Source organism: Hirundo rustica, chromosome 4 (genome assembly GCF_015227805.2).
Source record: "Hirundo rustica isolate bHirRus1 chromosome 4, bHirRus1.pri.v3, whole genome shotgun sequence".
NCBI classification, from domain to species: domain Eukaryota; kingdom Metazoa; phylum Chordata; class Aves; order Passeriformes; family Hirundinidae; genus Hirundo; species Hirundo rustica.
This window is the reverse complement of record NC_053453.1, coordinates 46,602,896-46,615,592: the sequence shown is the minus strand read 5'-3', so window position 1 is coordinate 46,615,592 and position 12,697 is coordinate 46,602,896. Positions and strand designations below refer to the sequence as shown.

At 38.4% G+C, this 12,697-nt stretch overlaps 1 protein-coding gene across 3 annotated transcripts in view; it reads left to right on the top strand.

Annotated features, from left to right (window-relative positions):
• The window catches only part of TMCC3 (transmembrane and coiled-coil domain family 3), a 63,098-nt gene extending 52,040 nt beyond the window's left edge, over window positions 1–11,058 (top strand). For all 3 annotated transcript variants that reach the window (XM_040061695.2, XM_040061694.2, XM_040061696.2), the window contains exons 2-4: window positions 597–1,495; window positions 2,958–3,093; window positions 5,685–11,058. In XM_040061695.2, coding sequence (XP_039917629.1) covers window positions 597–1,495; window positions 2,958–3,093; window positions 5,685–5,987 — 1,338 coding nt within the window. In that variant the 3' untranslated portion in view covers window positions 5,988–11,058. The remainder of the gene's footprint in view (window positions 1–596; window positions 1,496–2,957; window positions 3,094–5,684) is intronic.
• The last annotated feature ends 1,639 nt before the right edge of the window (window positions 11,059–12,697 follow it).

The following is a 12,697-nucleotide window of genomic DNA, read 5'->3' as shown; positions in this document are numbered from 1 at the left end:
GAGTTGCTTCCAGCTTGCAGCAAATGCTAAATTTTCAAGAGCTTCCTTTCAGCTAGTTTTGCAAAAACTTTGAATTGTGGGAGGAACTTGAATGGAATGTATCAAAGAAGGCCTTAAATCTGGGAAAATATACTGAACAGCATAGCACTGCTGTAGAGGGAAAAATCTAGTTACATCTCACTGATGTTTGACCACTTCATAGAGGAAAAATGGAGTGATTATCAGCCATGGTCTCTTTGAAACTCTTAATAATAAACAATATATTAAGGAACTTTTTCTGACTAGGTGTTATTCTCATTTTGTGTAAAACTATAAATGGTTCTGAAATTCTTACAGTGATTCTGTAAGCTATTCTGAATAATTTTCTTCTAATTCCTCTTTATTTTAAGAGAGACAGGCAGTTCCTTGGATTGTTTATTAACCTGTAGAAGTAAAAAAAAAAAAAAACCTGCTTAATTTCAAAGAAAAGTTTATTATGCTTTGCTAATATAAGCTACTTTATACTGTGTACTTGATACAATTGTATGTGGAAAAATAAACTGGATGTTTGATTAAAAAAAATCAAATTCCATTTACCTCTTTTTCTTTTCTCTCAGGTGGAAAGACATGACATGAATACCCTGAGTTTACCACTTAACATCCGCCGTGGAGGTTCTGATACCAATCTGAACTTTGATGTACCAGATGGGGTCCTAGAATTTCATAAAGTCAAACTCAATGCCGATAGCTTGAAACAGAAAATCCTCAAGGTTACAGAGCAAATCAAGGTTGAACAAACAGCTCGAGATGGAAACGTGGCTGAGTATTTGAAACTGGTAAACAGTGCAGACAAGCAACAGGCTGGGCGCATTAAGCAAGTCTTTGAGAAAAAGAACCAAAAATCTGCCCACTCCATTGCCCAGCTGCAGAAGAAATTGGAACAGTATCACAAAAAGCTCAAGGATATTGAACAAAATGGATCTTCCAAAGCTACCAAGGATACTTCCAAAGATAACTTGAAAGATATTCAACATGGAAAGTCTCGTGGCACTGGGCATGGGACAGAGAGCAGCAAGTCGGGTGTGCCAGGTGTATCTTTGACACCACCTGTCTTTGTTTTCAGCAAGTCTAGAGAGTTTGCCAACCTGATCCGAAACAAATTTGGTAGTGCAGACAACATTGCTCATCTCAAAAATACCCTGGATGAATTTCGGCCAGAAACGAGTTCTAGAACCTATGGGGGCAGTGCCACCATTGTTGCCAAACCAAAATATGTTAGTGATGATGAATGCTCAAGTGGGACCTCCGGATCAGCAGACAGCAATGGGAATACTTCCTTTAGTCCTGCTGTGGCAAGTACCCTGGACAGCCAAGGAAAGCTTTCCATGATTTTGGAGGAACTAAGGGAAATCAAGGAGACACAGTCTCAATTAGCAGATGATATTGAAAATTTGAAAACCCAATTTAAAAGAGACTATGGCTTTATTTCTCAGATGTTACAAGAGGAAAGATATAGGTATTTTTTTTTTAACTGTTCTCTTGAAATTACTTTTGAATGGGTATAGAAACTATTTGTGACAGTGTGTGTGTGAGAGAGAGATTTCAAAAGCAAGAGGAAAAAATAATTTCAATCAATATCTGGTACCAACATGTCTCATTCCTTCCAACAATTGAAAATACACATAGAATATTTATATTCCTATCAAATGGTGTACTCTTTGCCTTTTGTCAAAGGCTGATCAGAAAACTCTCTCCTCTGTCATAGTTTTTATGTGAATAATGTGAGTACTGCCTTTAGGAGATGCCAATGGTTTTGTAGCTGGTGGAAGAATTCTCATCTGATGTGACTCAAAAAAGCTAACCAGTCTGTGGTGTAGCAGACTGACTGACAGCTAATAAGTATACCCTTGACTCCTGAGTACCTTTTCCAAATACTTCTCACACACATTGCTATCTTGTGGATGCAATGTCACCTTATACCCTGGTGTAACACACAGCTAGGAGATGCAGTTTTAAGTGCTGCAGCACAATTTCATCTTGCATTTGTTACTTGACAATTAATTCCTTTTTCATTCTCTGTAAGAAGTGGGTGACATGTTCTACAGAGAGCTTTCACCTGCTGTACCTATATCCCATTTTTCCAATGGCTTGTTGAAATGACAGTTGATTCTTGAAGTCTTTACTACACCAGTGGGCAAAGTCTTGGTATGAAGAGCAATATTTCATGTTTCCCTTGCTTATAGTTCTTGAAATACAATGAAAGGCTTGATAGCATGTGGTAATATAGGAAGGAAAGAACAATGAAAGTGGCCTACTGAACTCATGAGTTGGTTTCAGGAGAAGGCAGAGTGGCCTTTTCTGACAGCTCTCTGCCAAAAAAATCTCAAGCCTCCTGCTACCCATTTCTAGATAATTTTACCTCCATCATTTTTGCGCTGACTGCAGCGTTTACCTCTTCGTGTGTTAAATCAAGTGACAAACTCACAAAAAAAAATTTCTAGTTTGCTGGTGATTTACTTGATCTGCTTTACCATGTAGAAGCATGCAGAACAGACTGTACATAAATGGCAGAACCCTGAGGTTGTGTATGAGAGAGAACATATTTTTCCTGGCGAGGTATTAACTGGCTCAAAGTTACTTATGAAACCGTATCTTCTTGGCTAAATGAAGAGTGAAAAATGTGAGTTGGATATCCTTAGGCCCTGTTTATATTTGATATAATTTACCAATGATGTACAAATATTTGCTTTTTAGTACCTACTGCCAGCAAGAAACACTCAAAAAAGGCTTTCAGATTGCTGAATAAATGCTTATGGAAAGTTTGCAAATTTTTTACTCATTTCTGTGTGCACTTTGTCATGCCAGTCAGATGAATTCATCATATGCTGAGAAATTGCCTTTTAAAATATGCAATTGTTTTAATGATTTGGCATTACTTTAATAGAAAGCACTAAATTTAGACCTCTTTTCCTAATAAGATACGAAAGATTGGAAGACCAGTTAAATGACCTCACTGACCTTCATCAACATGAGACAGCAAACTTGAAACAAGAGCTAGCCAGCATAGAGGAGAAGGTGGCGTATCAGGCCTATGAGCGATCACGAGATGTTCAGGTACTTATTTTCCTTATCATAATCTTCTAATGTTTTGTAGAGATCTTGTACCATGAAACTTGCATTTTTCTACATATTTTTAAATAAGGAATATGGGGAAATACTTAAGCTCATGTTTTCTCTGTTTTAAGGTGAAAACCCAGTACATGGAGTCAGTGACAGTCTCCATTTGTTTCTCTGGATTCAGGACTTTTTCTGCTGGAACTGATGATACGGCCTAGGCAGACTTATGGTTGAAGAATGGCCCATCTTAATTTCTTTCACAGAGGAGGAAGGAATTGAGTCTCCTTGTATTGTGTTACATAACACTTCTGACAATGTCCTGACACAAACCTCTTGCTCAGACTTTCTCCAATATGTAGTTTCATCACTGGCAAGGTTTATTATAAATTGAGCCTAGGGTAAAAAGTAAGAGAGCTGATTTATAGACTTGTAGATTAGCCAGTTATAATTAGTTTCAAGCCATGGTCACAACAACCTCTAGAATCAAAGCTGTGGGGTATGTTCACCTTAGACAATCAATCTTCAATCAAAAGACAGTAATAGTGCCTACAAGTATATCCTGATGGCATGTAGTTACATATGTACTTGAGTACATCTGTACTTGAGTATTTATATACAATACAAGCACTTACATTATGCATAATATTTCCACTCCAAGTCCAAGGAAGTGGTGAAAAATGGTGAAGACACATTATGTCTTACCTATTCATGAACACCTGAAGAATGCTCAAAGACTGTCTTCATATTGGCTCAGATGGTAAAAGAACCTTAAACCTGACCTGTATACATCTATGCTCACAGTTCTAAACACAGAGAGTGCAGGCAGAAGGATGATCACAGTTTCCTAAATATGAGTTAGAAAACTTCTGGGAATAGAGTGGGAAAGGGATGGTACTGAATCTAAGCATATTCATAGATTTGTTGTAAGTTTAAGCAAGAGAGGTCTCTCACAGATTTAAGCAAAAGAGAACTCCTTTCTGTGAAGGCATCTTGAGGATGTAAAAATGTAATGAAACCTGAGTTGTCCAACAGAAGGGCTGTGAAATATTTCCTAACTCATTAGCAGAATCCTGGAGAGACTTTTAAAAGACTCCTGGAGGGATGTCAGAGACTCTTAATTGAAGTGCTATGTTGATAGAACCTTGTTTCTTTTATCTCTGTATAGTTGGGCCCATTTAAACCTATCTCTGGGGCTTTGGGAAATCAGCTAAAATAGAGTAAAAGGATTTAAGCTCTGGATATTTTGAGTAAAAGCCAAACTCTGTCACTAAGGATGTGCAGATAGTTTTAAAGGTGTGTTCAACCTCTCAATGTAGAGCTGCAGGTAGCAGATGGACTTTCTCTAAAGCAGCACAAGATAATTTGAAGATAACTTACAGTCTTTGTGCCACCCATTAAGAACTGTCTTCTATTTTGTTACTAATTCCTAGAGCAGTGAAAGGAAGCAGTCCTGTGCCTGGCCAGTCCCTTAATAAGCCAGTTCATCTTCTGAAACAATGCAGGATTGATCCAGCAAGGGAAAGCTGATAACTCTCTGGGTGTTTATACACAGAGGTTTGGTTTGAAATAGCTTACTGTGTGATCAGATGAACAACCTTGTTAAGTGCAAGGAAAATATCTGGAGTTTGAGAGTGGGGAAGAAAGCAGCGATGCTGGAGCATTGGTTTTCTTTGTCACACAGCAGTAAAAGATTATGTCAAGTTGATCGATCTCATTAAATTATAACTTTGCCTCATGTTATGCAGTGGTGCCCAAAATCCCAACTCCAACAAAAAGTTGCTATTTTGGCAAGTAAGTGAAGCACTTGGAAGTTTTTCAGTGTTTTGCTTTGGGAGGGCTTAAGCATGGGGGTAGTGTCTTTAGAAAGCATTTTACTCAAAGACCACTTTTACTCAAAGACCACTTTTAGTCCATTCTCAAGCAGAAGAGAAAGGTCTGCTTTCTTTAGAACAAATTGTGAAGCAGAACAGATCACGTGAGAGAGAATCCCATAAAAACATCTCTACAGGTTGTTCCACTGTCTTTGCACTGACAAAGGGAGAAGGCCAGATCTCACAGAGGTCTCAAGCCCAGTGTAGTAGGATGGGTAGCTTTGAGAGCAAAATTAATGTGAACCACAGAGGCAGTGTAACCCAAGTGCTACATGTAGCAAAGTAGATTTGATTAGTATCACAGCTAGTCCACCCTAATGTTTTCTATAAGATATACAAAGAAACTAATTTTTTTGCTGTTTTGATACAGTGATGGTTGCTATGGCAACAGCTTTACTAGTACGTTATATCAGCAGTTTATATAGGAAACAATTGTCATGGACATTAAAGTTATGATAATTTTTCTTGAGCATGGAAAAAGAACAAACCTACATTTTGGACAGTGTTGTTAGACTTGATTATGCCTGAGCAAACAGTGACACACTCATTCAGACATATATGTGCATTTATTATTTTAAAAGTTGGTGGTTCATTGAGATTTTAGCAGTCTATGATAAATTACATTTCTCATCTAGCTGATGGATGGCTCTGCAGCTAAAATGTGAAGAAATGTTGAATGGAAATATGGCTGCCCTAATTCTTGTTTTCTATCTCCAGGAAGCCTTGGAATCATGCCAGACCCGGGTTTCCAAACTGGAGCTCCATCAGCAAGAACAGCAAGCACAGCAGTCTGAAACAGTTAATGCCAAAGTGCTCCTGGGGAAGTGTATAAATGTTATCCTGGCCTTCATGACTGTCATCTTAGTGTGCGTTTCTACTATTGCAAAGTTCATTGCTCCTATGATGAAGAGCCGTTTTCATATCATCTGCACTTTTTTTGCAGTGACGCTGCTGGCAATATTTTGTAAAAACTGGGATCATATCATTTGTGCTATAGAAAGGATGATTATACCAAGATGAAGCTATTGGACTGGCTGGGGTTTTTGGTTGGTTGGTTGGTTGGGGTTTTTTGGTTTTTTTTTTTTCCCTCTCTCTCTTCTTCCCCTCCCTGTTTTTTAAGCACTGTGTGTATACAAATTCTGGTGTAAATATATAAACATATACTTGTTGGCAGTCAGTTGCCTGTTCAATCTGATTTTGTCTAACTGGCTGTATCTGTCATCAGCTGCTCATTTAAGTCAGTATTCTGCCTTAATCCAAAAGGTTTTCCACTTTCCAAACCCATACCTACAAAAGATGGTATGGTGGTCTGGGGGGAATCCCAGCAACTGCAGGTGCCAGATGAGCTTTTTACTAAGCCGGAGTGCAAAGAAGTGCGACCAGGATGGAGTGCCATAATGTGTATCAGCTCAGATAGTTAATTTTCTCTCTGAATCCAGCTAGAGTGATAAGCCAAATTATGGAGTCATGTGTATTGATAGTTCTAGATTCTAAATTAATGAGTATCATTACATGGGATTTTGAGTTTTCAAGACTAACAAAACTTGATGCTTCTGGTAGTAACTTTTTGCACAGAGTTTATTGTTTGTAAATGAGACCAGTGATGACTATTGAACACATTTAGGAATTGTTCTGTCCTGGCACTGTTCCTTATCACATTTGGGAAAATATACATTGGCATCAGACTTCCAAAGGTGGACTGAATTGAATTATAAGATCCCCGGGCAACTTTGTAAAGGAGTTAAGAAGCAAGTAACTGGTAGGTAAGTTGTCATCCACACCAAAGCACTTACTTGTTCAAGCCCTGCAACCTGCAAGGGGAAAGAAGTACATGGAAAGGCAGCATTGAGGTTAGCCTTTTGCTAGCACTGAATTGTTGGGCTGTTCTAACCGAATGCAAAGCATACAGGCGGTGAGACCCTGGGTACAGTGGATTTCTTTCTTCTGTCAGATTAAAGAATGTGGCAGAGACATGAGGGAACACCTTCTTAGGGGGAGCATGGAGTTAAACTTCTGTAAATATAGGAACTGTAGACACTCTCAACAAACATTCCTGAAAATAATGTATTAACATGCAGTACCACTACTAGGAGACAGGGTTGGGTTTGTTTTCCCACTGGAATTTATTTTGCTTGATTTAAGAACTGCAAAAAAATTTCCCTGAAATCATACTGGCTTTCAGCCATGATGTAAAACAACATCTTTGTTAAAAACAAACAAACAAAAAACACCACAAAACAAACCACCACAACCAGAATTCTTCTCCACTCTCCATTAAGTGAAAAAACAGTGTCTCCAATTATTTGATGTTCAGTGTTAGTAACTGTGAAAATAATTGTCATGACATATTTTCTTTTCAGTTGCAGTATTTTTTATGCTGGTATTATGGGAGGAATGGCATAGTTTGATGTGTATATTTCTTTTTAATCAAGTGCAATAGCTGGTATAGAAGTTGTGAAGACCTTATTCTGAGGAAAGGGAGTGGGTGAGGGGAAGGCCGGGAAGAACTCTGGCATTTTACTGCAGTCAGATAAACCATGAATAGTTATTATTTGTGGCTTCAGGAACTGAAGAAAGGACAGAATTAACTTAATAAATAATGATATAACTCAGCATTTAGAAAATTCAATTAAAATACTTAAAAATATTTAAAGAATTCTTTATATATGGTAAGTCTTTTACTAGAATCAGGAATGACTGTGCTGGTTTGCAGTCACTGGAAATGGATCAGATCAGACACACCCATGTTATCCTAACCCAGCCCTACCTCATCTCAAGAGGGAAGTGGAGTGGAAACCAAAACCAAACAAAGAAGAGCCCAACCAAGACCAACAACTGGTTCTGATCCTAAGAATGCTGTGACTCTTCCTGGTATTTTCTTGCCATCTATATTATAATCTCCATTCTTCTCTTCAGCTTGCACAGCCAGCTTCTGCATTGGCCTCATGAGAGAGTAGTTAGTTTAGCATTTTGTTAAATGGGTTCAGAAAGGTAGATGTGCAGGAAAGGAATACCATGTGTGAATAATGTTTACATTAAAAAACCTCCTTTACCTATTGCATGATTATACATAAATGTATAATATAAAGGATTATATAAATATAATCCTCCCCATGCTACTTTATGTGGTTGAAATGTTACATCAAGTAGCCTCAAGGACAGGCAGGAAAAAGCTTAGTATTTTTATTATAACAAAGGATGTTGGTGTGGTATAACCTGGGAATGTGAAGACTTCTGCTCCAAGGGCATCCTCTTACCATTCTGGAAGATGACCTCAGTGCAAAATGAGGGTAGAATCTAAAATCTATGCCTCTACAAAAGATTGCTCACTGTCTTGATAGACTCTCACTGGGCCTAAATTCTAAATTGGAAACAAGAAGGTCTTGCATTGGCTGTACATCTGGCAGAGGATATAGAAAAAGCTATAAAGGCTGCATAATATTAGTTATGTAAATTAACCTAATTGGTGAATCGGCACATTGCTTCACTAGGTTATTTTTTCTGCTGGGTTTAAATCACTGGAGGATGTGACACACATCAAGAAAATAATTTAAAAAATGTAAAGTGAAGGGCAAAAGCCTGCTTTTGAGTGAAACTGTTGTATTTTTGCACAGAGTGAGACTCCAGTGCTAGGAGCTCTGCAAAGTGGAAGGCCACCCAAGGAAGAGAGGTCTCCCATCTTGCCTTCACCCTCCCATTTCCTGCCTTGTACTAACGCTGGTATGTGGTGAAGTTTTCCATATGCCATGTTGGCTCACTAGACTGGAAGAAAAATGTGGTGAAAGAGGCAGATGGTTCTCCACATCTAGAGACTTAAAGGGCTGGTAAAAAAGTGTCATGAGTATGCAGCTGGGATTTTAAGGGAGATGAGCCTTTTTCTTCTCATTGCAGTGAATCATTAGCTGCCTGGGCTCCAGGCAGACTGCAGATTGTTGGGGCAGCTTCAGTGCAGAAAAGTTCTTCCTAGCTTTTCCCTACAGGGAACAGATACAAAGAGCCCCAGCATGTGGTGGGACAGGCTAACTGGCTGTGTCTATACTTGGGATCAGGGTAGGCTGGTGCCTCTGCCATTAGTTTCACCATGGGCATCACTTCCCCCTTTTAGGCTGGGTTTATGCCTTTTACATATTAGTGTATCTGTATCTGGCCCGCAATCTGAGCTCTGCTTCCTGTAAAAGTATGCCTAGGCCAACCCAAAGAATTGCAGTTCTCTTAATGAGCTGAACTGTGTTCAGCTTCTCAGTCAATTAACCGTGTTCTGTCAGGATACCATTTGCTTTTATATTCTCATACAACACATCAAACATTCTTAGGATACTCCTTACACCTACTCATCATGAGCATCTAAAACACTCCCACTCAACAAAAAGTTGCCAGACAGTGTCTTTTCTGCTTGGTGCTGCCTGGTAGGGTAGTAGGGTAATAATTCATTTCACTCTGATAGTGGTTCTCTGATGGAAAAGTCCTTCAATAAGTTGTTAGTACCTGTTCTATAGGCTTTTGGCAGCTTTTTGTTTGGAGGTTTCTGGAGACTTAGTTTCTTATGAAAGTTAGCACAATTTTCCTGATTTCTCCTATTTCAGCATTCAGGACTAAATGAGGTTTCCTCTAAAAATCATCTAATGGATCCCTCTGCTAGCTTCAACTATAACTCCATTATTGTTGAAAGTCCAATTCGTGATTGGCAGGACTGATCGAGATCTAGTTTAAATTCCTTCTTCTTTATGCTTTTCATGATATGTTCATGCAACTTCTCATTTTATTGCACTCCTGTGATGTCCATTTGCTTTGAATTCTTAGAGAGGCACTAAAAAATTACACTGCATTTTAATTCAATATCAAAATGTTTGTGTTATGCAGTGCCTCTACTGCAGGGCATCTATCAGTATAGATCTGATGTCTGCACTCCAGGAAGGATATTTAAAAGCCAGTGGTTTTCTTTGAACAAATCATGACTGCTTAACGTGGGAATAGCAGTGCAAAAGGTGAAGACAATTTGCTGTAGAAAAGATACATGATCCACTCACCAGAAGCTGAAGCTAGACAAATCCACTGTAAGCATAAGGTTCAGTTTCGCAATCATAAGGGTTGCCAGCTAATTATTAGCTACTGAATGACATATTAAACAAGGACTCTAACATTTGAATTTGAATTAGTTCAGGCTTATGTTTGATACAAAATTAATGGCATAATAACAACTAGTGCTTTATCAAATCAAAATCATTGAACAAGAAATTCAGGAAATAAACAAGAAAACACAGGAGCTTGTAGTTCATTTAGAAGGTACGAGAGCAAATTTTCTTGTTTGTTTGTTTTTGTTTTGGGAAACCACGTCCCTTTCCACTGTGATAGAGACATTTTACTGCTGGATTCAATGATACAACAGAAGATAAACAGAGATTAATGTAACTAAACACTTCCATTTCAATAGCAGAATTTAATCCCTTCTGAAAGTCCATCTAGGACTAGCAATACGGCAAATTTATTCTCCGCTATTTTTAATCAACCAAATATATATTTGCTTTCTTCATTCACCATCATGCCAGAACATGGCCTTTAAATACAGGAGATTGTAAAGGGCTTGTTTTCAGATTAAGTTGGAGTTATCTCTCTGATGCTAATCCTGCACAAAGTATCAGACAATTTTACATTGCAACAGTGAAAGACTAAGAAAAGTTCTATTTTAGTCAATGAAATTGCTTATTTTCCCTGAAAAAGCCAACTGAGATGATGGTGTATTATAAGGACTGCATGAGGCCAAGTCAAACTGTATTGTACAGTTGATTTGCTGTAGGTTTAGCACATTAAGTTTTACTGTTGTTGGAAAGTTTTGCACAAAGCCACCTTTCCTTTTAACCCAGGGAACCTGGGTCTGGTAGTATCAAGGTGTACCAAAAATTGTCTGCTTTTATTGACTAAAGTTAATTGTCTTGGTGTGTGACCTGCAATGTTTCTCATACTATTCCTATTTTGTGCAGCACTGTGGAAAGATTCAACTATGAAAATGTAATTTTTGTATATTTGGTTGTGTAGTCATGACTGCCTCTAAGGTGCCATTAACATTTTTTAAAAATAAAAATATTTACATTTATTTGATGATTAATATTGTCTCTTAAACTTTGTCTGATCTCCCCTATCAGCTTTCCTTTCTCAATAACAAATTATTCAATTGACAGTGACAAAGTTAACCCATTGAGCACAAGGCCCAGTTTTAATATACTGACAAATCTGAGCATTCTGCTCTGCTGCAATTTTGACCAAAACCTGTTCAGTTTCACTTACAGTTGTGACATGGCAAAACTGCAAACATCAGAGTAGGTCTGTTCATCATTGCTTTTGTCCAAAGCTGGTGTGAAATTTGCTATGCAAATGTTGTACTATTGTGGCAAACAGCTGGACGCACTTTGGATTTTTTTTTTTTTAAAACTTAGAATTAGAAACTTAAGAAGTATTTTTGTGTTATTGTTAGAAACCTTGGTCACATGTGCCAAAAAATAATGTAGAAGACATAAAGCACAACATTTGCTTTTATTATTCATAAAGCAAAGGTTTTGTCAGCTGGCGCTGGCAGTCATTGGGAATTATGTTATTTTTATTCCAAGAACAAAGCAGAAACAGTGACATAACAAATTGCTTTACAATCACACAGTATTTCATATTTTCTCCTATTTGATGAAATGGAACAGTAGCTGCTGTGTCACCTGCAGATTTTCCAAAGTCTGATCATGCTGAGTTTCACATGGGTTCCTGGAACTTTTTCTCTATTAAGGCTAATTCCATTCACAAACAGCAGCTTCTTTCACAACCACTAATGATTTTGCCCATTTCTGGCATGGGCTGAATGACCCCTATTAACCAGACAAACCAGACATAAAAAAACAAATGCACCTCACTCATCATCAGTTCTCCCAGTTGCTCAAAACTCTGGCTTTTGGAGAGTGCATAGCACACCCTGGTAACTGCTTTAACACCCCAAATGAGAAAGGCAGAGAGTAAAATACAACAGTTCTATTTAACAACACAGAAAGAGAAGTGTCACTTGTTGCCAAGAAGTGGCCACTGTGCAGTGTTAGTGATCACTGGATGAAACAAAGAACCCTTACCAGCAGCGTACTCTGAAAATACTTCATGTTGGTGCCGCAAATAACTCCAAGAACCAAAGTTGTATGACTGTGCCAGAAACCAGCTGAAGGCACCCAAGACTTCATCTGTTGTTATGCAGCAACTCATTTTCTAACATCCAGAACTGCTCTGAACTAGCTGGTTGAGGAAGTACTAGCAGAGCACTTTATAAACTTAGTGATGAATTCTTCATGAATATGTGTACTTATTTTTCTGATTGTGCTGCTGCAGATGGTGCAGCAAACAGTAGGTTCTGCCTCCCCTGGCAACTGGCACTGCATTGATGTAATTGAAAGGAGAAATTTCCACACTGTATCCTCAATTCCTGTTTGGACTCATTAGTTTTGTGAAGTTGCCTAGTGGATCAATGCTATTTCACCTTTTATGTGTAGCTACCAGATTCAGACATAAAGTGGAGGGGCTGAACTGCGGGACAGGCTGGTGCTAGTCACTTCGGGGGTTCTGCAGGACTCCATCCCCTGCCCCGTTCTCTTCCACCTAATTAACAACTTGAATGCAGGACTCAAAGAAATACTAAATAAGTTGGCCAATGACACTAAATTGGGAGGAGCAGCTGTCAACTCCTTTGAGGGTAGAGAGGCCCTGCA